The sequence below is a fragment of the Medicago truncatula genome, chromosome 7, assembly GCF_003473485.1.
Source record: "Medicago truncatula cultivar Jemalong A17 chromosome 7, MtrunA17r5.0-ANR, whole genome shotgun sequence".
Classification (NCBI taxonomy): Eukaryota; Viridiplantae; Streptophyta; class Magnoliopsida; order Fabales; family Fabaceae; genus Medicago; species Medicago truncatula.
In genome coordinates, this window is record NC_053048.1 from 54,458,733 (window position 1) to 54,486,001 (window position 27,269).

General features: G+C 32.3%; 6 protein-coding genes across 8 annotated transcripts; 3 read left to right on the top strand and 3 right to left on the bottom strand.

Annotated features, from left to right (window-relative positions):
* Positions 1–1,021: 1,021 nt before the first annotated feature.
* On the bottom strand, positions 1,022–3,728 carry LOC11434651 (protein IQ-DOMAIN 14). The gene is made up of 3 exons (XM_003626372.4): positions 3,068–3,728; positions 2,689–2,928; positions 1,022–1,939 (listed from the first exon to the last, which is right to left on the bottom strand). The coding sequence occupies exons 1-3, from the start codon at positions 3,425–3,427 to the stop codon at positions 1,388–1,390; spliced, it is 1,152 nt and encodes a 383-aa protein (XP_003626420.1). The 5' UTR covers positions 3,428–3,728; the 3' UTR covers positions 1,022–1,387.
* Positions 3,729–4,949: 1,221 nt separating this feature from the next.
* LOC11425678 (uncharacterized) lies at positions 4,950–6,042 on the top strand. Its single transcript, XM_003626373.4, has 3 exons — positions 4,950–5,258; positions 5,357–5,527; positions 5,753–6,042. The coding sequence occupies exons 1-3, from the start codon at positions 5,165–5,167 to the stop codon at positions 5,797–5,799; spliced, it is 312 nt and encodes a 103-aa protein (XP_003626421.3). The 5' UTR covers positions 4,950–5,164; the 3' UTR covers positions 5,800–6,042.
* A 1,590-nt stretch (positions 6,043–7,632) lies between these two features.
* LOC11432827 (uncharacterized) lies at positions 7,633–10,628 on the top strand. Of its 3 annotated transcripts, XR_005643072.1 has the most exons (7): positions 7,639–7,928; positions 8,022–8,189; positions 8,270–8,356; positions 8,549–8,689; positions 8,790–8,855; positions 9,158–10,166; positions 10,247–10,628. XR_005643072.1 is itself a non-coding variant. In XM_003626374.3 (6 exons), the coding sequence occupies exons 1-6, from the start codon at positions 7,829–7,831 to the stop codon at positions 9,208–9,210; spliced, it is 615 nt and encodes a 204-aa protein (XP_003626422.1). In that variant the 5' UTR covers positions 7,639–7,828; the 3' UTR covers positions 9,211–10,628. The 3 variants fall into 3 exon arrangements, 1 of the variants encoding a protein (XP_003626422.1); XR_003007120.2 differs by having other exon boundaries at positions 7,633–7,928; positions 8,008–8,189; positions 9,158–10,628; XM_003626374.3 differs by having other exon boundaries at positions 9,158–10,628.
* Positions 10,629–11,065: 437 nt separating this feature from the next.
* On the bottom strand, positions 11,066–12,085 carry LOC11421390 (probable ribose-5-phosphate isomerase 3, chloroplastic). The gene has a single exon (XM_003626376.4). It carries the CDS (start codon positions 12,005–12,007, stop codon positions 11,165–11,167), a length of 843 nt encoding a protein of 280 aa, XP_003626424.1. The 5' UTR covers positions 12,008–12,085; the 3' UTR covers positions 11,066–11,164.
* A 2,895-nt stretch (positions 12,086–14,980) lies between these two features.
* On the top strand, positions 14,981–15,594 carry LOC11429806 (zinc finger A20 and AN1 domain-containing stress-associated protein 12). Its single transcript, XM_003626378.2, has one exon. It carries the CDS (start codon positions 15,081–15,083, stop codon positions 15,483–15,485), a length of 405 nt encoding a protein of 134 aa, XP_003626426.1. The 5' UTR covers positions 14,981–15,080; the 3' UTR covers positions 15,486–15,594.
* Positions 15,595–19,666: 4,072 nt separating this feature from the next.
* Positions 19,667–27,166, bottom strand: LOC11433336 (peptide-N(4)-(N-acetyl-beta-glucosaminyl)asparagine amidase). Its single transcript, XM_003626380.3, has 16 exons — positions 26,921–27,166; positions 26,673–26,834; positions 26,466–26,564; positions 25,622–25,708; positions 25,093–25,175; positions 24,744–24,857; positions 24,227–24,281; positions 24,016–24,102; positions 23,386–23,441; positions 23,228–23,287; positions 23,054–23,141; positions 22,174–22,920; positions 22,026–22,086; positions 21,461–21,563; positions 20,554–20,688; positions 19,667–20,039 (listed from the first exon to the last, which is right to left on the bottom strand). Exons 1-16 carry the CDS (start codon positions 27,050–27,052, stop codon positions 19,955–19,957), a joined length of 2,154 nt encoding a protein of 717 aa, XP_003626428.1. The 5' UTR covers positions 27,053–27,166; the 3' UTR covers positions 19,667–19,954.
* Between the last annotated feature and the right edge of the window lie 103 nt (positions 27,167–27,269).

The window sequence follows — 27,269 nt, forward strand, 5'->3', positions numbered from 1 at the left end:
AACTAGGGAGGGATAAAGAAGTATCTAATTTGCAATTTTTAATTTCAATAACCCGATTTCAAACTAGCGGTTAAAATCTTTTTTCATTTGATTTTGTGATTGAGTCAGGGAAGTCTTTTGAGAGATCATCCACATTGAAAGTGAGTTTGAAAATCACATTTCAATCCAAAATGTTAAGCCATTAAGTTTATGGTTTTCTCACTTTTATATTGTTCAACTATCCCCCTCTCACGTGTGACTTATAAGTCATACGTACCACACAACTATCCTCCTCTCACATGAGTCAATACATTTATTATGCTCCCCGTCAAACGGAAACTTTTTTCATCCAGATACACATGTACTTGCACCGCTGTTTGAACAACCTTAGTTAGGAAGACTTTTGATACAAGGAGTTGGTCGAACCCTTTGCAAATCAGGATCTGATACCATTGTTGAATCATAGGGGGAGCCCAAATAACCATCCATATTGAGTGTTGAACAACCACACAAGTGAGTTTGGACACCATACTACTAATCAAGTGTCTTGGATATGTGAGTAACTAATGCGATTAAGGATTTGTTATACAAGAAGCTTTCACTTTAGTGTAATTTTTTTGAATTGAGAGAGAAAATAAAGGAAAGTTTTAGAAAACCTAAGAAAATTAAACAAACTAAAAATATAAAGAAAACATACAAGGTTGAATGAGATGAGAAGTGGAAAGAAAGATCGTCATATTCATGAAGAATGACTAGATCAATTGCGGATTGACCACATGAATTAGTTGTTCATGACAAGGATTTAGATTTAGTTCATCTAAAAACCTAGAGAAAATGATAAAATAATTGTTATTTATATATACGTCTTGGCATATCACGCACAGTGCCAAAAAAATGAGTTAAAATCGTTCAAAAAGAAATTAGAAAAACAAGGAGCGTTGTACAACTTCAAAATAAAACAATCCAAATTTAAACTAAACATTATTACGATCAAAATTCACTACAAAAATATTAACATATCGATCCTCATTAATAACAATCATTTTAGGCGTGTAAATTTGTCTTGTTTTTAATTTGTATTTAGTGTTGTGTTTCAAAGACATAACCTTTATTAAACATATATATGAAGTACTATTGGTGTCATTATATTCCACCGTAACCTCCACATTAACACCATCATTAATTTTTTTATCCTCCCTTTCGATCTCCATCCTCTACTAATTTCTCCTCACCCCTTCATATAAATCATTCCTAACATATTCACGTATCATTATTCTTAACAAATATAGCATTGCTACAAAACATACATCAAGTTTTGTTACAAAAATTCCAATTTCAGAATTTATGTTTTGCTTTATGCACCAAGGTTCAATATTGAATCTTTGCTTACTTTGTACCATTCAAGAATTCACGAGTAATAATAGGAATCATCACTAGTAGTAACCGCATAGCTACCAAAGGAATCATGCTTACTCTCCTTCATTGAATTAACAACCCAATGATCATAGCGTGCTGAGTTTGACAACATATTTTGCTTCAAAGAAGCAAATTCTATAGACTTGTTTCTCTGTTCTGTTCCTTGTTTAGGTCTTTGTCTTGGTTCACTAATAGACCTTGTTTTTGCCCTAGAAGATTCTGTCTTGTTCATGTAACTTGGTGATGACCATGATTTTCTAGGAGGCACAATAATGTGACGCTGAGATGTTGATAAGGTTGTTGGGTCCATATATTCAATCATGTCACTGTAGTACTTTTCTGGGCTGTTTGGTGCTGTGAGAATTGTTCTAGGATTATTATTCATGTGATTCTCCTTCTTTTTCAATTGATTTTCTCGTTTTGAAATTGATCGACTTCTTGAATAATATGCCATTGAGTCATACTTTCTGCTTTTAACATCTAGTGGACCACTTCTACTTCTCATAACCTCCAACATTTCTTCCATGCTCATATTCTTTGAATACTATTCAACAATTAATAACCATATTATATATAGTTATTGATATATAAATGAATAACATCTTTGTTTAGATAAATAACAAATAACTTGTGTTTATGTCATGAGCACTTATCATATAAGAAGTGTCTATGTATAAACTAAACCTATTTAAAATAACTCATTTTGAGTTTATCTATCGAAATAAGCAATTGTGAGATGGTTTGAGAGAGCTTATGGAAACAACTTATGACATCTCTATAAGCTATTTCAAGCTTATTTTTTTAAACTCTCAAGAATAGTTTATGAAAATAGCTTATAACTTCTATGAAAATTGTTAACTTTAGTTTATCTTTTGTTATTGAAATAATTATATATAAGAACTTATGATAAGCTCGTATCATAAAAGCATTCATGTGTATAAGTTAATCCTATAACAAAAGACAAAATAAAGTAAAAGTATTCTCATATAAGCTATTTTAGAAAATTTGTGGAAATAAGATGGAAACATCTTATGTAGATGTCATAAACGGTTTCCGTAAATTTTGCCAAATAGTCTCACAACTCACATGTGTTTACTTCTATAGCTAAGTTCAAATAAATTAATCCAAACAAACCTTAAACCGATTCCAGTTACAAAACATGTAACTGGAAATTAGCCAAAAACTTTGTTAGAATGAATTTTCAATAGGATGGATTGACATCCAAATTGAATACTGGTTATATTACATAATCTTCTTTGTTCAAATATTTGGAAAGTTTCTGCAGAGGCTTACTTGATTTTGTTGTATCATTTGACCTTTGAAGGAGGGAATTTCTGTGTGTTTTGGAGGTTGTATTTCGAGGGGATTTACTTCTTCTGCCATCTTAATCCTTTTAATTCGTGCTCTAACTTGTATCGACATCAATGCATGCATTCCACGTAGTGTTGCAGTTGTTTGTTTCCTTACAAGGTGACCCCTCACTAGTGCCTGTAACTTCACCAATCCCTTTAAAGCATGCAATGCTCTCCTTGCCTGCAAATTTTGTATGTATGTTATAGCATAAACTTTGTATCACATACACTTGAGATCGAGAAGACATGTCCGGTGTGTGACACCAACACATGCGATCACATTTTTTAAAATGTAATGAAATATAGAGAGAAGTTTATACCAAGTAGGAGCGAAAGGAAGCTTGAATCTTTGTAGCAGCTTTTTTCACAAATTCAGCAGCTGTTGGACGAAACCTTGGGGACTGAGTATAGAACAGGCCTTGTATTTGTAATTTTGGAGAGTCATCTGAATCAAAAGACTTGGAAATTTTATGAGCTACTACCTTGCCCGTTGATCTTCCACTTGTTAGTTTTCGGAAGCTCCATCTGCGCTTCACTACCATCTTATTACTATTACTGCTGCTACTACTATTAACCGTGTTTGCGGTCTTATTATCGGGGCAGAATGTATCAATCTGCTTGAAGTTCTCTTCTTTTTTCCCTAGAAGAAGGTTTCTAATCCATTTGCTTGCCTTCCCCATTTTTTTTCCTTCTCACCTTCCAAAATTCTACTTACTGGTTTAATAGGATTTAGTAACTAAACAGGAAGAGTAACAAATGCTAAGGCTATAATATCAAAATAATAAATACGCGTAAGAGATATAGTTTTGTTCATATGTTAGATTTAATCTTGTTACATAACATGCATTATATATGTCTCATTCTTCTATACTTGTTTAATAATGCTCATTTTGTGTTCTTGTGCTGCTTTGACTATTTGTTATTGGCTTTGGCCTGCAAGGGCTTTTCCTGTTAAAGCCATTTGCCACCCTCCTAGAGTTTCCTATATATAATTCGACGAGAGTAAATAGTAATTTTGTTCTTCAAACGTTGCGCTGTCACAGTCGTTTTTGAATGTATCAAAATTACAAAAATATACATAAATTTATGTTTCATTAGTTTGTTTAGTTTTCAAATTTGTGTCTCATTAATTTTTTATTTTGAAGAATCATTTGGTTCTCAAATGTATCTTTTGTTAGTCAATTTGTTTCATAAAATTACTAACTAAAATCACACTCAAATATTTTATATAATTTTGATACATTCGGTGATTATTGTGTCCATGTATCACATATTTAGAATCAAAATGACTATTACACTTTTAACCTAGTCAAGAGCCAACAAAATTTCCATTAGTGTATGTAGTAATTTTTAGGGGACCATGCTGTTAAAATCAAAAGATGTTTCTTTATCATGGTCTAACAGCTAGTTTGAGGGTTACATTTAAATATTCAATGATACTGTCTCTCTATAAAAGAAGAAGGTAAAAACATCACTGTTTTGCAACGTTTTCTTTTGTTCCTTTGAGGCTTTAACGGGAATTCAAGGGCCATACATTGCTTGCACGCAAGTGCTAAGAAAATTAATTAAGATGTTAACATTTTTTTAATCATATATCAGTGACCATTTTAGTCTTAGAAGATGAATTATGATTTTGATGATTAAATGCAGTATTTAATTGCTTAACTCTAATTCAGTTTAATGTTAACATAAATTATAAATTAGCACAAATTAATTAAAAATGTTGTGTTGACTTGGATTTTTTATCTCTATGCTGTTGTAGTGTTTTGGGTTTGGCTTTGATCTAGTCAAGGATATTAACTAACCATCGTTAGCTATTTCGAAAATTGAAGATTCCAAGCATCATCCACTTTCACATCAACTAATGGGTTTAATAGCTCAACTAGCTTGAGTAAAAGATTAAAAGAGTTGAAGAGTTAAATGTTCATGATTCAAGTCATCGCAATGAGAAAAATAGAAACATAATAATTAAAACATTAACATTTGTCATTAAAATAAACCTAACTAAAAACATAGTGTTAATTGTTTAGTCCAATAGCTTTTGATTCTTTGTATAGTCCCTGTTTTTGGTCTCTCCACATGATCCTATAGTGGTTTTTCACATCAAGCTGCTAGAATATTCACATTGCTCCTTCTATAACTTGATTCGGTAATCCAAGGTTTATAACACACACCCGCTCACAAAGGAGTTGATAAAAAATAAAATTATGTCATAGATTTTTCAATCAATAAAATCAAACTTAAATAATTGACCCCTCATAATTGCAAAACTCAAAGGTCTGCTCATGGAATGCAAGAATTGTAACCCTAGACAAAACTTTAATAATTGAGTACTCCATCTTGCAGTATATATTGGAAATTTGCCACAAACCAAAATCAATTTGTTTTTTATCAAGAGTTATTAGAAAAGTTACCATATGGGTTCCAACAAGTTTTTGGTCTCATTGGTCGTTGTTTCCATACTATTGCTACACTTGACTGCTGAAGGGAGCCTCTTTGACTATTTGAAAGGTGCTTAAATCCCTCTCCTCTCTCTATCTAATGTGATAATCTTACTCAAATCATAAATTTTGACGCATTAATTAATATATATTAGTGTTGCATTGCAGATAAAGCTTGTAAAATGGCTGTGGATTGTGGAAAAGGAAAGTGTGTCGTTAGGTCAAACCACAAACATCCATTTAAGTTCGTCTGTAAATGTGAACCTGGTTGGAAGCAAATCAAAGCGGGTCCAAAACATATGTTCCTTCCAAAAGCATGTGTCATCCCTGAATCTGAATGTGAATTTCACTCTGATCTCTCTTTCTTAATGTCATATATTTGTTTGTCATCAGCATTAGAGTAGTATATGTTTGTTAACACGGTGACTCACTATGATTTTGCAGAAGCTACCAAGTGTAGCTTTTTAAAAATCATTGTGGATCGCCGTGGTTTTGGAAAATCTACGATCTTACCAAACATCCATTTGATTACTTTGTCATCTATTTCTTTCATTTATCTCTTAGGTTCTTTCTACACTGAGCTCAACCCAGGCCAAGAAGCATGCATATGATCGTTATGTGGTAGGTGTCTATCAGCGTGGTGATGCTACAGGAGAAAAACTAATACAATCTGAGATGGCTTCACACATTGCTTAGTCTAAAAAATGATGAACTTCTCTATATTTTATTGTTTTCTATATATATATACAGTTTCATCTTACCGTACTACTTCAGTTTTAAATATAAGCAAACAAACTTTTATATGCAATGTAAGCCAATTTGTAAGAATGCGATGAATTTCTCTTATTTTGTGAGCACCAGATAAAACTTATGCATCTCTGATTGAAATATTAAAGTACAAATCAACAATGTAATTTGAATTATCAGCGACGTAGGTAAAGAATTGTATTATTTGATGATAGAATATGATGACTTCAACGTTCCTATGAAGAGATCATAGCTATATATCAATAATGATATAATACTTGATAGCCATCCCTTTTGACTCACAGTGGAGCGATTACATCTATATATGGAAACAAATTAAACCAAGATAACTAGGAGGGAGAATCAACAATGTTTTAAAAATTTGAACGGGAATCAAAAAATAATGTTGTTAAGCTAATAAATAAACTAGCAAAATTTTAAAAAGGGTCATACAAACTTATAAACTTGTGCCCTTGAAATAAGTTAAGAAGCTAAAAAAATTAAAAGATTATACTCTTGAAAAGATAAATTTAAAACTTTTAAAATATTAAATACATAATTTAAAAAAAAAATATATTTGTATGTTTAGTTTCTTAACTTATATTTAGGGAACAAATTAACATTATTTTATATATAAAAAAAGCCCAATAGATTTCACAAGTCCAAAATTAAGGAAAAAAAAAAAATCCTAAATTTAATAAAATAGCAAACTCCAAATTCAATATTGACAACAAATCAACAATGTGTCATTTCTTCAACTTCGGTTCAAACAACTCTAATCTATTTCATCCTCTTCGCCTCCCTTTCATCTAAAATTCTGTCAGAAATAAACATACAAAGATATGAATTTGCATCATCTTCTTCTACTCCCTTCGATCAGCTTCATGCCTTCATCCTCAACTCCTCCCTTCATCCCTTTGACATGCTTCATCATATTCTTTAATTTGTTTCACCTCCGTAAGCACAATTATTAACACAATAAACTTGAGTGTAAGTTCTTTTTTTTTTTTTACAAAAGGTAACTTATTTTTCTTCATTCAACATAATAGAACTAATACAAGATGGAATTAAATAAAAAATATGGTGACTAGCATACAATTTTAACTCCTTGTTAAAGTATAGGCAACATAAAGTTTGGAAATTGTTGTAATAGCAATCTACAAGTAGACATAATATTGCCAAAATTTGATTGGTTGTTAGATTTATCCATGATGTCTTCCACCACTAGCTTGCAATCTAGCACTATTTGCACTATTGATAATCCTAGTTCCCCAAGCCAAGATATAGCCCATTTAGTTAGAGCTTTCACAAGTTTTTTAATATTATCCAGAGATTCCCTCAATAATCCTTTTTAAAATGTATCAGATATTAAATATGAACATTTTTATTAGTTAAAATTCAAACATTAATTCGTCAATTTGTGTGAGTATGACCCCTTTCGCTATACTCAGCTCCTGATAGTAAATCAAGTGCAAGTTTGGTGTTAACATATACTAATAAACTTATAATAATCTTTAATTATATCAAAAGGTTGGCAATTTTTATCAATATCTTATCTATCATCAAAACCACCAAGAGGCCAACACACATTGAATATATATGATCACTTCTCTTATACATTTTTTTTATTTAGCTCGTTCATGTCGATGTCACATTTAAATTCCATCCTATTAAAATTATATAAGCATATAATAGCCGAAATGACCCCTCGTATTTTCATGACTCTAATGTTTGCTCATGAAATGTAAGGGTTGCTACATTATTCAAAACTTTTATAACTAATTGGGCACCTTGTGTATATATTGGAAAATTAGAACAAACCAAAGTCAATTTAATCATTATTCATTTCCTTGTCTTTTATAAAGTCTCAATCATTAATAGAAAAGTTAACAGATGGGTTCCTGCAAGTTTTTGATCCTTCTGGCCGTGGTTTATATACTACTGCTACGCATGACTGTTAATGCCAAAGGGAGCTTTTTTCACCGTTATAGAGGTGCTTAAATCCTTCTCCTTCTCTGTCTAATGCATCATGCATGGATATGAAGTGCTGATTTTGAAACATTATATCTTAGTGGTTGCATTGCAGATAAAATTTGTAGAGAGGTGGAATGTGGAAAAGGAAAGTGTGGGGCTACATCCACTCACAAAAACCCATTTAGTGTATTCTGTGAATGTGAGCCTGGATGGCAGCAAATCAAAGTGGACCCTGATTATTCAAACAAGTTTCCTCCATTACCATGTGTCATTCCCGAATGTAAGCTTCACTCACTTTTTTTTTTAGAGCACTAGCTAGTAATTTATTTGCATCATTATTGAAAACTTTGTAATTTGCAGGCACCATTAATGATGATTGCAAGCAAGCTTTGCCTCTAGTTCCAGAAAAAGATTTTCAAATTCCACACAACATGTCACATTCTGACCGTAAGTAACTTATCATGGACATACTCCGGTATGAAATATATATAATTAAGTAAAAAAAGTACTTATATTTGGTGGTTTCAAATATAATTCTAACTTTAGTTATTTTTACTTATATATAATCAAGATCGGGATCACATACGTTTTTGTTTTGTTTTAACCGTTTTCTGTGGAAAAATATGAAATACTATGTAGCTTGCTATTTGGCTTTTTGTGGGGAAGGTACCTGCATCAAGAACAGCAAAAAACAAAAACATAATTACAAATACAGATGCGAATGCAAACCCAATTATTTCAATCTTCTAAACATGTCTGGTTTGCCTTGTTACAATAAATGTACGAAATCCAGAGCAATATTTTTTTAATCTAATTTACAGTTAAACTGTGGATATTGTAAAATAGTTTTTTGTTTTTTGGTTTATAATTAATTGCTCAGGTAGCCTTGGATCTGATTGTTCGAAGCTTGGAATTAAAATTGTGAATTCAATAGCTGACAATTCAGGTGAATTTATTTTCATCCACCACATAGTCCAGATTTAGCTACACTAAAATGAATTGGTTATAAAAATGATTTTACATATACACTAGTCAATTACCGGTTGGGTTGGTTAGCACGGGTCTTACTAAATTTGGTTATATTTGAAGTATAAAATTAGATCTTAGTTTCGCAATTTTTTTTTCTGCCAAAATCTCTATTTAACCAACAGTTAGATGCTACAAAACAGCAAATCATAACCATCCTTATGTTCATTAGAGAGGTAATAAAAGTTTAAATGCAGAAATTTAATCATCTTTTTTCATCAGTTCTTTCCATAGCAAGCTCAACCCGGGCCAAGAAGGTTCCATTGGATATTTAGTATATGGGAGAAAAAATTGTCAAGAGAAAAGAAAGGAGAAATAAAGGAGAAAGAAGCATGTTTAATTTTTTAAAGAACAAACATATCCTCTTATCCTAAAAACTAATGTACTTTATAATTACTGAATAGAATTACTTATCAAATTACTGGTACTTTGTTATTTTAATCTAGTTACTAGCCGATTAGTCGCCAGACAAAAAATTCATAGTTCAAACTTAGAAGATGATCTTTCACTAATCAATTATATCATTAATTGATACTGTATTTTTTCAATATCTTCTAAATTAAAATTTGAACAAAAGTATAATACATCAATTTTAATTTACCGTATAAACCATAAATAGAACAAATGATTGTCGATAGTTAATTGTATAATGAATTGACCAATGAAATCACATGTACATGTGTACATAGCTTTGTCCAAATTTTTATGTAGAAGAAAATATTTGGCAATTCAATCAATAAAAAGATACATATGTATTTCATTAGTTTTGTATACATTAAAATTTGAACAAAGTTATGATACACCCGTAATACGATTTCGTCGGTCAATTTGTTACACAATTGACTATCGACAATCATTTGTTCCATTCATTGGTATCATACTTATGAAATTAGCATGATATTGTAAACCCTTGAACTTTTTGGGTGCAAATTTTGAAGTCCAAAATACCATTGCAAGACCGATATAATTCATATTATTGGTCATAAGGCGAACTGCTCCTATATATGGTGAGGTATTGTCTATGTTTGGGAAGATATTCTGAAAGGCTTCCATTGGAATATTGGTATTAACATTCAAAGCTAAACCCATTTGAGTTGCCCCAGTTGTATTGACTTGGGACATTGAAGTATGATCCTTCTTAAGGTCTCATGTTCGAGTCTCCTTGGTGCCAAATGACGGTGGGCTAATTTAACTTCTTCGAAAAGACATACGATGGCTTGGAGAGGCAAAGGTTTTGTTCCCACAACATTCAATTACCTATTTTTGATTTGTCTCTTCCCTTAACTCAATTGGGTGCCGTTCGTTTTTTAGAGTGGTGGCAAAGTTGTTTCTCAATTGGATTTTCCAGAATCAGCCAACACTATTCAGAACCAGGAAAATTCAAACCGAAATTTTTTCTCAATTGGGAACAGAACTTATAAACGGGCGATGGTTGAAAATTTAAAAAGGGATTAAGAGCATTTTTGACAATTGTGTGTAACTAGAACAAATCAAATAGTCTTTGTTTTGGGTTTATAATTTCTAAGGTACTCCTAGATCTACTTGTTCGAATTCAATAGCTGATAGTGCAGGAGATTAAGAGGTATCTGTTTCATCTGATAGGCCATATTTAGCTCTACTAGAATGAACATTTGTAATGTATACAATCTGAATTCTTGAGGAATAAATGTCCAAAAATGATCAATAAAAGAAAGGAACCGCTCAATCTACAAATAAACTGTTTGGGTTCAATGACAAAAAGAACAATTTATTTCAAAAGAATTGTTTATAAAACTATCTTACATAGAACATTATTGTATGTATGGACATCCAATAAAAGTTTTTAGAAGCAAAAGCAAAGGAGATTATGTGTTTGGGGACCAAAAGATCTTCCAAGCTCTCAACTAAACCAAGTTTGTTTAACGGCTATTAAAACAAAACAAACTGTTTTTTGTGTTCTAAGTAGGTTCTAAGGTGGGTTAGCCAAAATCACAATGAACCAAACAACCGTAAAGTTTGCAACAACCACACTCTTAAAAGTTAAAACACTTCCACATCCTAGCCATTGCTTGCATCATAAACAATATGTATGAATATGAGATTGTCTTTCTTTTATTTTCATTGAGCACAGCATAAAAATTATTGCATGATATGAATGAAGCTGTAATATTTATGTTATCATTATCCAAGTAAAACAAAACAATTGTACAACATACTCATAAACAAATGAAAATAAAATTTACCAATGAATCACTTGTCTTTCACTTCAACACCAGTTTTACCAGCAATGATGACAGAGGTAGCCATGTTCAAGAACAAACCATGCTCGACGACACCTTCGAGGGACGAAATCTCAGCTCCAGCAGCATTTGCATCTCTAATGGGAGTCTTAAAATACAAATCAACAATGTAATTAGAATTATCAGTCACATAGGGTTTTCCACTTTCATCCACTCTCAATTTCGCATCAACACCTTCTTCTTTGAACAATTCTTGAAGCCTAATCAAATTATATTTCCAACAAAACTGAACAACCTCCACCGGCATCGCTAAACCGCTTCCACCGAGACCAGAGACCAATTTTGTATCATCAACAACCACAACGAATTTATCAGAAGCGGCTTCCACCATTTTCTCACGGAGAAGAGCACCGCCACGGCCTTTAACAAGGTTGAGAAACGGATCGACTTCATCAGCACCATCAATAGCGAGATCGAGACGAGGATTATCATCGAGAACGGAGAGAGGAATACCGAGAGAACGAGCTTGTTCTTCGGTGCGTTTGGAGGTGGGAACGCCAATGATGTTGGTGAGTTCGCCGGAGTTGAGAAGTTCGCCGAGTTTGGAGACGACGAAGGCGGCGGTGGAGCCAGTGCCAAGGCCGAGGACCATGCCGCTTTTGACATATTCGACGGCTTTATCGGCGGCGAGTTTTTTGAGGTCGTCTTGAGTGAGGGTTATGGCTTTGACGGAGAAGGAGAGGGGTTTGGTGCGTAGTTTAAGAGAGGAAGGGGTGCGTAGGTTAAGTCGTGAGGAGGCATTGAAGAATGAGGAAGAGAGTGATGGTGGTGATGAGAGGGATAAGGATGCCATTGTTTGTTTGAGGAAATTCAATTCAATTCGATTCAATTCAGTTCTATAATCCTATCTCATCTCATCTCATTTGTGTTTGGTTGGTGTGTTAAGATTTAAGATTTAGATTAGATTGACCCAACCAAACCACACCGCAGGTTTTTTTTTTTTTTTTTTGTTTATTTTAGTATATTAAGTAATTTTCAATTGAATTTTGGCGTTTTCCTTTTCAGCAAAGTTGGATTGGATTTGGATGTTTCTTTTCCAACAACCAACTTCTAAAGGATGCTCATTCATTCACCTAATTATTATTCTATACCTTTTTTTTTTTACTAAGAAACTACCTTCCTATCTTATTGACTAAATCTTAAATGGGATTAGTGAATTGCTTGTGTTTGGACTATTTTATAGGCGCTTGTATTTGGACTTCTTTATGTTTTTGTTCCCTTCATTATGTTTTTATGTTACATTTTTTCCTCAATAAAATTTAACATTATCTATAATTAGCATTCAGAAGGGTACTTTGTGTCTGTCTGTCGGCTCTTTTAATTGCACTAATGCGTATAAGTCACAACCAATAATTTTTATAAAATGTTGATTAAAATTTTAGGTATAAATAATAGATATTTTGCATTTTCGTATTATAACAAATTATATTTTCAATGATATCAACAATATAAAAAATATAATATAAATTCTTATCTTTTTTAATAACACCAACAAAATCAAATTCTTATAGTCAAATATGTTTAAAGGTTTATTTATAAAGTTATCATTCTTTATCTGATTAAAGAAGTCATGTCTACTCCCCGTGAGTTTAGCTTAGTTGGTAGGAACATTGCATAATTTATGCAGGGGCAGGGGTTCAAACCCCGGACACTCCACTTCTCCACATTTAACTGTGTGAGCTCTAGCCATTAGGCTACTAGACCAAAAAAAAAAAGTCATGTCTATATTGGTCTTGCTATGTTATGTATAGTTGGTCTTAAACCTGGATAAAATAAAAGGACTATGTTAGGCAGTTGACAACCAACGTAAAACTTCGTTGAATTTCTATGATATGGACCAAATATGTTATAATGTGATGTTAGGTCGTTCTACGGAAGCAACACCTATTATATAGCTTGGGTACAATACAATGAGCAAGGATTGATGTATTGCGCGACTGGATGCAGTGAAAAATAAGCAAGACTTTTCACATCTTTATGAACGGGTGTGGTAAAGAAGTTAATTTATAAGAGTAGGATTTGTTTTGGAACATGAAATATATACACTCTTACTGAAAAATTTATGGAAATATGGACAATATGACTAGGATGAGGATAAATTTTACGTGCCTACGAGAAACTAAGTAGGTGAGTAAAAATGCGAAAGAATTAGGCAGTAAAATGATTCAAGTTTTAGTACATTGACAAAGTTAGATCGAGAAATAGGGTAGGCATGATTGTAGATAAGGAGTGTAAGAAGGATATTATGGATGCAAAAAGATTAGGTAATCGGATCATAGTCCAAAAATTTGTAGTCGATCAAGATACCTTTAATGTTATTAGTGCTTACACATCCTAGGTGAGGTTAAAAGAATACCTTAAAGTAATGTTTTAGGAGGAACAAACCACACTTTTTTTTTTGTAAATGATGTAGTCGTGCTTGAAAACTCAATGTATGGATTGAATGAGAGGTTGGAAACTTGCAGATAAGCCTCAAAAGTGTATGACTTCGGTCAAGTAGTAGCAAGACAAAGCGTATGGAATGTAATTTTAGTAAAAGTGGAGTGTTTCTAACTTAGAGATGAAAGTTGAAGATTATATCAAACTTGAAGTTACACGGTATATAATAAATCTATAGTGGAAATTGATGGGGAAATTAATATAAGCATATGCAAAATCATGCAATTCAAGTTTGGTGGTTAAAATGGACTAAAATAGGTTTTTTTATGTGATACGAAAGTACCACTTAAGTTAAAGGAGAAATTTTATTGGACCGTTGTAAGACCGACAATGTTGTATGGATCAAAATGTTTTTTTTTTAGGGGGTATGGATCAGAATGTTGGGCACCAACACAAGAATAAAATACATATAGCGGAGATGAAGATGTTGAGTTTGAAATTAAATCTTATCCAATAATTTAAATCAATCATAACTAATCACATCTAATTAACTAATTCTAATTCTAATTCAAATTTGAATTAAAAAATATAGTAATGATTAAAGTAAAATTAACAACACTAATGGATAGAATTATGTTGGAAAAATTGAATTAACTTTTTTGTTAATTGATTAATTAACATGTTGGAAGAATATAATTAATTTTTTTGTTAATTGCTTAATTAACAAAACAACCTTCGTAATAGTTTTTAAATTTTATAGACAACCAAAATTATGTTTGGCCCATATCCCTCATTGTAGTAACAATATTATTATTAACTAGTGTTTGCACGTTTGCAGTTTTTATTGTGTTAATGTATATAATTATGAACATTAGTTTTTGTGAAAAATAGATTTAGATTAAGAATATTTTGATTTTTAATAAAATATAGGTATAGATATTTTACAATTTTTTTTTTTTGACAAAGAATATTTTAAAATTTTAAATTGTAACAACCTATACTTATCTTTTTCAATGACACGAACAATATAACAAATATAATATAAATTATTTTTCAATGGCACAAACAATATAATAAATATAATATAAATTATTATCTTTTTGAATGACACAAAATTTGCTTAGTGTATAACTGAAAGTGAAAAAGTCAATTCAAAATTTTGTATTCCCTTTATATATATAGTATAGATATAGATGAAATTTTATAAGCACCTTTATTTTAATACACAAAAAGTTTGGCCCGTTTGAAATATAATTGGATAACGATTACTTTCCTAATTTTTCGTTAAAAAGTTTCTAGAATATGGTATTATTTGTTATAACCATCGTGCGATTTTCCCTTATAAATACACACAACCTATTCAATCATCCAACAATTTCAAGCTTTGCATCTTTTCTCCACAAGCCTCTCCCTTTCTCCAAGTTTGTTAACCGATATAATTACAACTATTTTAATCTTTTTCTTCAGTCAAAACTAAGTGAAACAACATGGTTCCATCACTTTGTGCCAATGGTTGTGGTTACTATGGTCTTCCTTCAAACAAGAACCTTTGTTCAAAGTGTTACAATGTTTATCTCAAAGAAAACATTGTTCTTGAGTCATCGTCTTCTTGTCCTTCAAAGAACCCTAGTATCAATGATATTTGTGATGCTGTGGCAGCTATTTCTCTCATTGACAGTGATAACATGAAGGAGAAGAAAACTAGGTGCAAGAGTTGCAACAAAAAAGTGGGACTAACAGGGTTCAAGTGTCGGTGTGGTGATGTATTTTGTGGAATGCATAGATATCCAGAAGAACATACATGCAAAGTGGATTTAAAGAAGATTGGTCGTCAAATATTAGAGAAACAAAATCCTTTGTGTATGGGTGATAAGTTAAAATACCGAATCTAGATATGATAAATAGATAGTGAATATTACTTTTCTTTTAGGTGCAAAAGTACTTTTTATTGTACTTTTCCTTGAAACAAATACTTTTTTATTTGAGTACTTTCTTTTTTCTTTTGAGTTGCTCGTTTTTTTTTTTGGTTAGGTAGTCTAGTGGCTGGAGCTCACACATATTTAATGTGGAGAAGTGGGGTGTCCAGGGTTCGAACCCCGACCCCTGCATATATTATGCATTTGTCCCTACCAACTGAGCTAAGCTCATGGGGACTGCTCGTTTTAATTTTAGTTTCTTATAATTAAGAATTGTAAATATTGCTATTCTTTACGAATACATATTTCTTACTATTAATAATTCGTTGATTTTTAACTATTACATGTTGTTAGTTATAATTTCGTTTTTAGATTATAAAACTAATTTAAAATTTATCCAAGATATCATTTTGTACTCCCTACCTTCTTTTTTAAGTGTCATATTAAAATAATTCTATTCAATTGACGAGTTTTTGGATTTTTTTTTTCAATTATACCCACATTTTAATCTAACAGTTTCTCCTTTCTAATAAATTTAATGTTATCATTGAAACTAGGAAACAAAATTTAGTTTCATGGAAGTTTATTGCATATAACAAACAAATTTTGTTTAAAAAAAATATTTAGTTTTATTTTTTGAAAGCAGTAAATTTCAAATCTTCTAATCTACAACCAATTAGTTTAGAATCACTTACACTCGTTAATAAATAACTCAATAGTTCAAACCAGGCAATGCATATACAACAATTATATTTTGAAATACATCTAAGCACAATAATCAAATATGCTTGCAGCCATGTATCACAAATCACTAAGGTCTTTTATTAAGGTTTGTAATGTGGTCGGCTAAAAACATATCTATTTTTTAAATTCAAATAGCCCTAAAAACTAGAGAGCATATGTTATTGAATTATGCTCTTCACCCTGCACTTTTTGCTCGCGTCCTGTAGCCTTGCCAAAAATGCCTCTGCGTTAGTTAAGTAACGCAAGTGTTAAACTCTGCGTTACTTAACTAAAGCTGCGTGAGTTAACTCACGCAAGTGTTAAGGTATGCGCATCTTAACTCACGCAGGTAGAAAACACACTGAACACCAGCGTGACTTAACTCACGCTGATTTTGTTTTCACCTTTCTTTGTCATTTATTCCTTTGATTTATTCTATCCCATTTACTCCACTTTTGTCATTTATTCTATCCCATTTATTCCTTCGATTTCCTCCATTGAATATTGACCAAAACCAGCAATGAATTCAGTTTGGTTTCCCATGAAACAATAGCCATCTCTACTTTGTCTATCATCACCAAATTTCATTGAAATTTTGTTCATTATTTGTTGTTGTTTCATTGTATTTCATATGATTTGGTGATTGAAGAATTTCATGATTCCTGATTCGCTTTGGACTTGCTTGTGTTATTCCCTCAAGTTCTGTGAAAGCTAAATCCTGAATTGTTTCTAACATTCATACCAATAGGCGAAGTTGATGGTGTTGAAACTGAAACCATATAAAAATGTCTTGTTTGGAATTGAAACTTTTGTTGAGGTTGGAGCAAGCGTGAAAGTAGCAAAAGTAAATATTGAAAGAAAATCAACGTGAGTTAACTTACGCATGAGCATTTTCAGCAAGGCTGCAGGGCGCGAGTGAAAAGTGCAGGGGGATGAGCAGAATTCTATGTTATTTGTATGGGAAATGCTTGTTATCTCGAACACAGCTGTCACAATTTTTTCAAATATTAGCAAAAGCCCAGAAGTATATATTGAAAATATGTATATTTTTAAATATTAGCAATTTTTATTTATTTTTTCCAAATATTTACTATATTTTTAGAGGTTCCAAATATATGTCCCGAGAGCTCAGTTGGTAAGGACAATACATAATATATGCAAGGTTTGGGATTCGAATCTCGACAAAAAAAAAAAGACGTTCCAAATATATTAGTTCCTAAAAAATATTCAATGTATATGTAATTTTTTTTAAGTTAATAGTGCATATAATTGTTGTGAGCGAAAGCCAAAATTATATATTAAAAAGTGAACGAGGAGTACTTCTAAGATCAATGTGTTGAGGGATGTGAATGTTTTAGGTAGTGTTTGGTTTGCAAAACAGCAAGTATTGGACAAAACAGTACAACATAAGGCAGAACACTACAGGACAAATTTTTTATGACATTGAGTAATTTTTTGTTTTATACAATTTACAAGATCTGAAATCTGACATACTTAAATATTTTGAATAGTTTGACCGTATTGACCATGGATTTAGATATATTTTGAAGACTTTTTTTTGAGCTATTACTTACCATAGATCTAGATCTATTTTTAAGATCTTTTCTATGACAGCCTGCAAATAGCTTTCATTAAAAAAAAAATCTCACTCGCTTTTGTAATTGTGTATTTGGTTCTACGGTGACGAGAATTGATTTTGATTGGATTGATTTTTAATAAAATTGAGCGAGTAAAAATTAATTTATATTTGGATATATTAAAGTAAGTTTTAAATGTGTGATTAATCCCTGCACTTTTTTTGTTTGGCTTCCCTACACTTTATAAAAAATTTGGTATTAATCCCTCCGTTAACTTTTCGTTAAAAAAAATAAAAATTATTGAAGTACCACGTGATCCAATCATTTTACGACACGTGGCACACTAAGAAACAAAAAATCAGAATTAAAATAAATAAAATAAAATAATTGATTTATAATTAGCATTCTCCTTATTCAGAATTAATTAAAAAACAAAATCCTCTACAAGCGAGACATCACCACTACCATCAAATGGTTAACACCATATCTGTTCTTCTTTCTTCACCCATCTCCATCAACAGTCAACTCTAATTTCACCTTCTTCTCTTTTTAATTTATAATTCATCAACACCAACTCTAATTTCATCAGATTCAACATATAGTTGGCATGAAAATTCATCAGAAATTAAACCATTTAACAGAATAGAAATAAACAGAAGTTGAAATAGCATAAACAAAAAAGTTACAGAAAAAAATAGAAATTGAACCATTAAACAACAAATTAGTGATGGAATGGCAGATCAAAACAAAAAACAAAGGTGGTATCACGGCCAAGATCGAAATCGCAGACAGTAACAAAAACGGAAACAAGAACGAAACTTGAATCGCAATGTTAGATCAAGTTGAATAAGAAATCCATTTCTTCCCCTTTCTCAAAGGTCGCCTTTTTCATTAGCTCTGATATTGTCTTTTTAATTTTTCAATTTCTATTTCTAATGAAATAATGATAATACTAGTTAACAATCAATTATTTTATTTAATTTATTTTAATTCTGAATTATTGTTTTTTAGTGTGTGTTTTTTTTTTTTTTTTTAAACGGAAAGTTAACGGAGGGACCAATACCAAATTTTTTATAAAGTGCAGGGATTAAAGCCAAACAAAAAAAAGTGTAGGACCAATGCCAAAATTGGGTGAAAGTGCAGGGACTAATCCCACATTTAAGCCTTAAAGTAAAAATGATTCTTGTCAATTTTTTGTTTGGATAATTATGATCAAAATTGCTTTTGAATATAAAATGGATATTAATATGTGCATCTATAAATATGCACAGCTGATGCAATAAATTGCATAGCATTAGTTCACATGTTTATAGATAAAAGCATTGATTCACATGTAAAAATGTGAATCAATTTTGGTTGGACGCATAAGCTTGAAATACTAGCTTCAGGTTCAACTTGCGTTTGAGGCTAGAATCCATTCATCACAATGTAAAGCAAACATAATAATTTTACACCAAATCACGTTGCACTGTCCTAAACGCACGAATGGATGGGATAGACGTGTTTCCAAACGAGCACTTATTTATAATATGTTCATTTCCATGGCAAAACAGCTCTAAACATACATTCGCCAAAAGCTATGACTTTCTAGCTTCTTAAAATTCACAACATAAAGGGCCAGAGATGCACGTCCATCATTGTAGAAGTGATACCAAACACAATATTAGAAGGAACAAGCAACAAACCATTGGTTTTGGCAAGCTGGATCCTATGAACTCTCCATCAGTCAAGTATATGCTACAGCCTACAAGACTCTCCAAATACATTAAAAGTGGCTCGCTGCAAAATAAATCCATAGAATACCACCCGCAAAATCTAAATGCTTCAAAAGATAATGTACAACATAACCAAACTAGATAATCAAACAACAATGTATTATTTGGAACTCCAGCATTACCTGACAAGCTAGTAAAGCAAATTAGAATTCAACGCAGTCCCATAAAAGCTGCTTTCATTCTATTGGAGACATTACTCAGTATATGTAATAATACGATGCATGTGTTAACATACTATGTTCATTCAAGGTGATGCTTCCTTTTAAGGTACCGACACAATAAATTTACCATTCACATATTGACATAAAAATTGCTCAATTTTTCATCAAAAAAGAAAATGCTGAATTGGGCTCACAATTTAACTATATTTTTATAATGATTTGGCATAGAGGTCAATACTACCAATTTGCAGCCGGGAAGTAGACTGAATGTCTTTGACTGCCAGAAACCTGAACCTGCAAAATCATTTCAGGGTTTAGCAATAATACCTCGATGCAATAATTTTCTTGAACTAATTACATAAAGTATAAAGCAAGGATTTATATAAACACCAAGATACCAACACTCTAAACAAATTTACACATACATCTAGTCATATTACTTTAACCTACCAACCGGTGCCCCTTGGGCACTGGTTAAGGAATCCTTAAATAGAAATTTTGCTTTGAAAATATAAGTTTTTACTTTTGATGAAGTAATAATTAAACTATTTTTTTATAAAAACTTACATGTTCTGGTCGCTTAACCAATGCCCATGGGGCACTAGTTAATATTCTCCTACTATAAACAGGTTTTACACATACGTAAAGCCATATTTTAGCATCTTGACATGGTGTAAACAAGTTTTTAAGAAATACTAAGATGTGGTGAAGATGATAAAATGAAATCAAGATGTTTGTGTAAAATTTGTTTATATTATCATTGTATAGCTATTAAAGTCATAAAAAAAATATTGCGAGTAAAAATTACCTGAACAGATTAGATGGAAAACTTGCTGAGTTGATCATATATGTTCTACGTTGAAAACGGTCTTTAAAGAACTGAGAGGTTTGCTTGTCCAAAACTTGCCAACTGGTCCCCTCATCATTGCTTCCTTCAAGAATCCTGGGAAAAAGGTCGTGTGTGTGTGGCATATCAACTCAAGTTAATTCATTTCAAAGCAAAGAAAAGAAGCTGAGTGAACCAACATAACAGTCACCAAAGAAAAAATATAAAGAAACACACTATTGGAGACATAGTTGCTAACAGGCAGAGCAAAAGTGGATGGTCATAAACACACACTACTTGCTTGGCAAGTCTGTGATTTCATATGATTTTTAAGAATTTGATTTTTAAATTGAAAGCCTAATAAGTTTTATAGCACCAATAAACTATATCGTGCCACCTGTTTCAAAACAATTGAAAGCTTCTAATTAAATATCGAGAGACACTTTCTCATTCATAAGTAGTTTAAGAAGTTTTAAATCAACAATAGATTAAAGTCAAACTAAATTTTCAATGTTAATAGTCTTTGGAAAAATAGCAATTACCTTACTATAATTTAGAGCAATGAAGCTTACAAGATTAAAGAATCAGAAAAATATATCAAATAAGCACGAGTAAATCATCCACGAGTGAAGATCCTCTCAGTTCTAAAAAGAAGTAGATAGGTCCATTACAGTTTTGGAGTATATAAAGGATATTAAGACACACATTCTCAAAACTGGTGACAATAAGTTGGCCTTCATAAACCAAAATCATAATAATGGAGATGTCCATTTCTTTCTTTAAAGAAATATATAGAGGATCTCTACTCCTCATCCACTCATTAACAATAATTATAATAAAATGAATCAAGAATAAAACAATTTATCACCAAATATAAAGTCCATACTACCAGTCCATCGGATCCCTTTCTGGGGCATCATTGGCAGACATCAATTCATATGCCACAAGCTCAAACTTCTTGTCCTCAAACGTTCTATACACGATCCAACAACCTACACAGTCAAATATTTAACATTTTTATTAATACAAACATCAAGATATCAATGTCAGTGCCTTTAGAATAGTAATAAGATGGACTCATGCTAGCATTTAAAACGAGTATACTTAGGTTTCTTGCTCGATTATTTTTCATATCATGATTATGAATGCTTTTCATTAATCTTAATTTATGCCCTGAGGACAGAGAATGCAAACAGAGCATAACTCCTAGGAATGAGTAAGTTAACATGAATTATCAATCCAAATCTTACATTAAGAAGATTTCCTCAATAGAATTAGTAATTAGTAGAAATAGGTGGAAGATGAAATGGCGCAACTCTTGCTTTAACAACTTAGGTAAAACATGTCAACTTTATTAAGAAATTATATAGAACAATGTTTAACCTACTACTGCAATTTGACGTGAAACAAACTCTATAACCGCAAAGAAGTTATTTAATAGGTTAACTATACACCTTTTGCTCCATTTGGTTCTTCCCATTTTGATATCCGAGTTCCATCAAATGCTGATGTTACCTGATTTTATAAAACAACAACAAAGTTATTGATGCTATATATCATAATTAATGATATACATAAAAAATAAGTGAGATATAAACTCACAATCCCTAAAGGCAACTCCTCAGCACTTGAAACGACTGAACCAGAATGTAATCTATTTAACTTCAGAAGTGGCAACAGGATCATATCTTTCCCATAGTTTTCACACTTGTTAAGATTGTTAACCATGTCATCAAGAGCATCTAGCACAACAGGCAGTGCTAAAGAAGTTACTACAGGGTTACCAACCGAACAAACTTCAACCCTCCCATCCGTATTCACTTTTTTCTCCAGTGAAAGAGCATCAAGTAAATCATCAAAAGACGGCAAAAGTTTCTGAAATTTCGGGTTGCTTAGAACTGAATCGATGGAGGCCCTTCTTGATTTAAAAGGGGAACTGGAAAGATCCAAGAGAATTCCTTTCGTAATCCCAAGTACTTCGACAGCTTCGGACTTCGTTAGTTCTTCCTCAATAAATTGATTAAGTACAGGACGAAATGCATTATAAATCTTAGTCACATGCTCGTCTACACACAATCGAATTGGGCAAGCAGAAGAACTTAGGTTATCAGAACCAATTTCAGATCTGGATTTGCGCCATTGCTCATTCCCACTTCTTCTTCCAGGTAACGAGAGGGACTCGTCGTCTTCAGAATGCAAACCCCTCTCAAGTTGCTGGTTTTCTTCCATATCACGTGCTTCAATTATTGAAAGTAGTTGTGATGTAAAGCCTCTTCGACATTCGGTGGTTATATTTGTGAGTACAGATGATAGAGAAGGCTCTGTAAGCATAGTACGTCGAGAAAGGACCTTAAATTTTGAAAAAGGTGCAAAAATTTATTATCAATTATTACCAATTCAGGAACCCTGATTCGTTATGAAAGTGGAAAAAAGCTTGATTATAAAGAAAACACAAGGAAAGAAATTATATAAATTAACCTACCTCATGCCACTTCCTTGTGTATCGTTTGGTGACATCACGAGTTCCATCTTTCGCTATGGCAATAGCATAATTTAATTTCTTATTCCACCTGATTTCATAGATTTAAAAAGTTTAAAAACGACAACAACTACCTCATTAGGTCAATTAAAAGGTGTACTAGAAAATGAATTATACCCTTTTTCATATAATAATGGCTTGTCATAGATTGCTTCACATGGGTCAAGATGCATCCATCTGTAAGATCATCAACGTGCTCAAAACAAAACACTGTCCAAATGGAAATAGTTTTAACAGCATATTACAAGAACAAGCAGTTTTTGTGTCAATTGTACCTTCCCAGGAATTGAGAGTAGCACTCTGTCCAAACATGGTCTGTAAAGTCTTGGATCTGGAGATCGACTAAAATTCAGTGACAAAACCTCACAAGACAAACACATTTATAGTGGGTTGTGAATATAAGCAGAGTTCAAAATACTTTAAATTCACAATAAATGAAATTTACTAGAAACACTGTAAGGACTCATTAGTGAAAACTGGTTCACTCATCATCCCACAGAAATCAACAAACACCACTGTCAAATCATCACCATAAGTGGCAAATTGTTTCCAATAACAATGCAAGCTACTTTCAAGAAGAGAAATGATATTTGAACAACCATTTTTTGACAACTTTTGTGACAACTTTCTCTCTCATACTCACATTGTGTTTTTACTTTCTTTCTCTATTGCTTTGGTTTTTGTGCCACTACCTAAATTTCTTTGTATATTTTAGTACTGCATTTGTAATGTTATAATCATCACAAAATACGTATCTCAAAGATTCAAAATCCTGTCTACACCATAGGTCCTAGCAACTAATGATACAGAACACCGGCACTTTATCTGCTCTATTACAGCATAAAAACTAAGAAAGATTATCACACTGAAAAGACTAAATTTCATCCAGTATTTGAGTTACAAACCAGACGTGACTCATAGCCAAAAGCCCGACAATAGAGCGTAAAGCAATTGGCCCATTCTCCACAGCGGCCCTCTCTTGTTTCCACAAGCTGCAAATTCAATTTGAAAGAGAATAAAGGGCGTGTCCAAAACAAATGTGATAGGAATAGCAGTCAGTTTGACAGTTGGCCAAGTGTAAAATGCATCAGCAGCAGTTTAACATGAGTAGAATACCTTTTTCGGATCATTATACCGAGGGAAGCGAGTCAGTTTGGAGCAAATGGTGCAGCTGTCATGTGGAAATATAAACGTTGATAACCAGAAAATTAAGGAAGTCAGGCAAATAGTGGAAGCTAAGATTAGTGAATATGTCAGAAACCTATGAAAATGCTTTATAAGCAAAAGGTCAGAATTCTAGTAACCATGTATGTAACAGGGGAATAATTTAGTTCATAAAAAAACAGGATTATCTGGCCAAGACATGTTCTAATTCGAAATAAACTCAGATGATTAACAGATTGTTGATCTTGCAAAACAGGACACTCAAATATAAATAAAACTAAAATGTTAATTATAAATTATACTTTTGATCAGATGACTAAGTATAGCTTAATGAAGGTTGTGCATGATGCCATAAGAGAAATAAGATATATCTCAATTGATAATTACCAAACCCACATTTCTGATCTCAGTAAAAGGAAAAACAAAAAGTAATCTCACATTACATTAAAGCATATATTCAACAACATACCGATATTGTTCAACCCTTGAAGCTCCATAAAGAGTCTCAGAAGGAAGTGGAGCAGTCATACCCTGGGCTACAGTGTCGTTGCCACAGTCACGACAAGATGGTGAATTCACCCATCTATTTGATGAGAACAAGAAAGAAAGATAAATGATTAGAAGCGAGTGCAGGTGAGTTAGTGCTTTTCATGGGGGAGAGAAAAATATAATGTAACTCAGCTCAGCCACAAATATCATGTGAATCATATTTGAGTTAAATTATAAATAACTCTATATTTTGTCCTTATAGAGTGGTTGGCCATTGATGCATTTGATTCATTGGGCATTAATAAAAAAGCACAATAACTAATTTAAACCTGAAGGATTGTTTGAACCAGAAAAGCAGCTGCAGCAGGAAAGCATGATCTCGTTCTATTTTTGATGGATTGAAGTTCCCCTCCTGAAAATATTTATCAGGCTTACACCAATTACAAAACAATTGTAGCAGCATACAAAAGCTTATCCTTATGAAATGACAAAAGCATCTCAGCCAAGGGTGATATCCATACACAAGCACCGACACTCCAGATTGAAGGTGCGTCTGACAGAACATCGACACATATAGTTATACTAAATCCATTCTATTTTCTTAAATTATTATTGGTATCTGCATGTCGATGTCGAGTCCAATGTATGTGTTTGTGTTAGTGATTTATAGCTTGTTACAACAAAAAGACAGACAAATCCAGGGTGAATGAATTTTCAGAATAGTTAGAGACACCGTAAAAGGAATTAGTTAGTTTAGAGTTAACACTTAACACAATATGAACATCCTCTAAAAAAATTAAATAATTGACCACAAGGAGTTAGAATTTTCTCTTGAAAGAGAAATTTACATGCTCTTACTTTGGCCAAAGAAACCAATGCTTTCTCCTCAAGCTCTTCCACAGGAACAGTATTTCGAGCAGCTTCCTGGCGCCTTTCATCTTCATACTGCAAGATATAACATAACAATCAACATGTGAAATCAATCATGATGTAATTAATTTTCTCAAGGACAATAGGGAAACCTCACTTTGGCAAACAGTTGTGTTATTTGAACATCAAAATAAAGACATTGTATGTGACACCCTATGTGTTCTCTCTTACTTTTTATTGCTACAACTTGCACACAATTAAAAAATACACATAAAAATCAAATGACACCGTATTTGACATTAAAATTATGATGTCAAAGTATTATTTCACTTTGGCAAATTCTAAATGCAGCTTCATGAACTAAATGCCATGTGTTTCTCATTCAAAACAAATAAAAGAAACTACTGCTATTGAGTAAATCAGCATTTCGGTCCTCGAATTGTAAAAGTTGGTTGGACGTTTTAGTTCCTCAAATTTACAAAGTAGCAAATCAGTTCCTTAAATTAAAAAATGTCAATCAATTTAGTCCCTCCAACAAATTCCCTCATCAGTAAACATCCATAAAAAAACAATGTAATACTCACATATTGACTTGAATAGTCTCTAGCATCATTAAGGCAAGTATAGAACCTTTACATTGTAGTAATAAATTTGAATTTTTTTTAATCTAAATTGGCCAACATTGTTCAATTTAAGAGACTAAATTGCTATTTCACAAACATGATGATTAAATCGACCGAACCGGATCAATTTGAAGGAATAAGATGCCGATTAACTCTACTACTATTACAATGATGATTTAATCGTTGCAATGTAATAAAATGAAAATTACCATGAGGACTTGAGTAACATATGGTCGTACTCGACTCTCAAATTCCTGAGTATTTTCGCTAGCAACATACTGCTGAAACATCAGTGCTTCCTCTTCTGCCTGAACAAATTTACACAGACAACAAAAGTACAAAAAAAAATCACAAATAATTCAAAACTAAGTTGAAACTTGAGAAAAATTGAAGCGAGAAAATCAATGGTGTAAAACCTGCAAGAGCCTGGCCAATTCCTCGTCGGATTTCAAGAAATCGTTGGAGTTAGTTTCAGGTTGTTGAGGATGATCATTGATGGAGACAAGTCGTAGTTTATCAGAAATTGTTGCAAGATCAGAATCAGTTGAAATTTGAGTATCAGGTTCAGCTCCATAAATCTGTTAAATTGATAAATAATTAAGAATAAAAAAAAAAAAAAAAAAAAAAAAAAAAAAGAGAATTATGAATTGGGTAAAATGAAAACCTTTTGTTGATCGGGAGGAACAGAAGTGAGAGAGTAAAGCTGGAATTGAAGAACTTCGAAGCCATCATCGGTATCGTATTCGAGATCAAAATTGGAATCGTTGTGAAGAACTTCGAACCTTCGACCCACCATTTTTGTGTTCAAAACATCGAGTTGTTGTTGTTTACTTAGCACTGTTGTGAAAGTTGAAATGGGAAGAAGAAAGACATCACGTGGAATACAGTACGTGGCACGATTGATTACAAGGAAATTACGTGGTATGACACGAGTACATATAGGATTTGATTTAGACAACAGTAACGCGGCTAAGAATGTGTTTGGACAAATGGAATTCAAATGATTACTTTCA

Excerpts from the sequence above, each read along its gene's own strand:
- LOC11434651 (XM_003626372.4), bottom strand. The coding sequence starts at position 3,427 with ATGGGGAAGGCAAGCAAATGGATTAGAAACCTTCTTCTAGGGAAAAAA. Across the intron at positions 2,929-3,067 it reads CTTCCTTTCGCTCCTACTTG|GCAAGGAGAGCATTGCATGC; the intron begins GTATAAACTTCT and ends CAAAATTTGCAG. Across the intron at positions 1,940-2,688 it reads AAATGATACAACAAAATCAA|TATTCAAAGAATATGAGCAT; the intron begins GTAAGCCTCTGC and ends ATTGTTGAATAG.
- LOC11425678 (XM_003626373.4), top strand. The coding sequence starts at position 5,165 with ATGGGTTCCAACAAGTTTTTGGTCTCATTGGTCGTTGTTTCCATACTA. Across the intron at positions 5,259-5,356 it reads CCTCTTTGACTATTTGAAAG|ATAAAGCTTGTAAAATGGCT; the intron begins GTGCTTAAATCC and ends GTTGCATTGCAG. Across the intron at positions 5,528-5,752 it reads TGTCATCCCTGAATCTGAAT|GTTCTTTCTACACTGAGCTC; the intron begins GTGAATTTCACT and ends TTTATCTCTTAG.
- LOC11432827 (XM_003626374.3), top strand. The coding sequence starts at position 7,829 with ATGGGTTCCTGCAAGTTTTTGATCCTTCTGGCCGTGGTTTATATACTA. Across the intron at positions 8,357-8,548 it reads CAACATGTCACATTCTGACC|CTTGCTATTTGGCTTTTTGT; the intron begins GTAAGTAACTTA and ends AATACTATGTAG. Across the intron at positions 8,690-8,789 it reads TTTGCCTTGTTACAATAAAT|GTAGCCTTGGATCTGATTGT; the intron begins GTACGAAATCCA and ends TTAATTGCTCAG.
- LOC11421390 (XM_003626376.4), bottom strand. The coding sequence starts at position 12,007 with ATGGCATCCTTATCCCTCTCATCACCACCATCACTCTCTTCCTCATTC.
- LOC11429806 (XM_003626378.2), top strand. The coding sequence starts at position 15,081 with ATGGTTCCATCACTTTGTGCCAATGGTTGTGGTTACTATGGTCTTCCT.
- LOC11433336 (XM_003626380.3), bottom strand. The coding sequence starts at position 27,052 with ATGGTGGGTCGAAGGTTCGAAGTTCTTCACAACGATTCCAATTTTGAT. Across the intron at positions 22,087-22,173 it reads AGGAGTTGCCTTTAGGGATT|GTAACATCAGCATTTGATGG; the intron begins GTGAGTTTATAT and ends TTATAAAATCAG. Across the intron at positions 20,040-20,553 it reads TTTCCATCTAATCTGTTCAG|GTTCAGGTTTCTGGCAGTCA; the intron begins GTAATTTTTACT and ends ATGATTTTGCAG.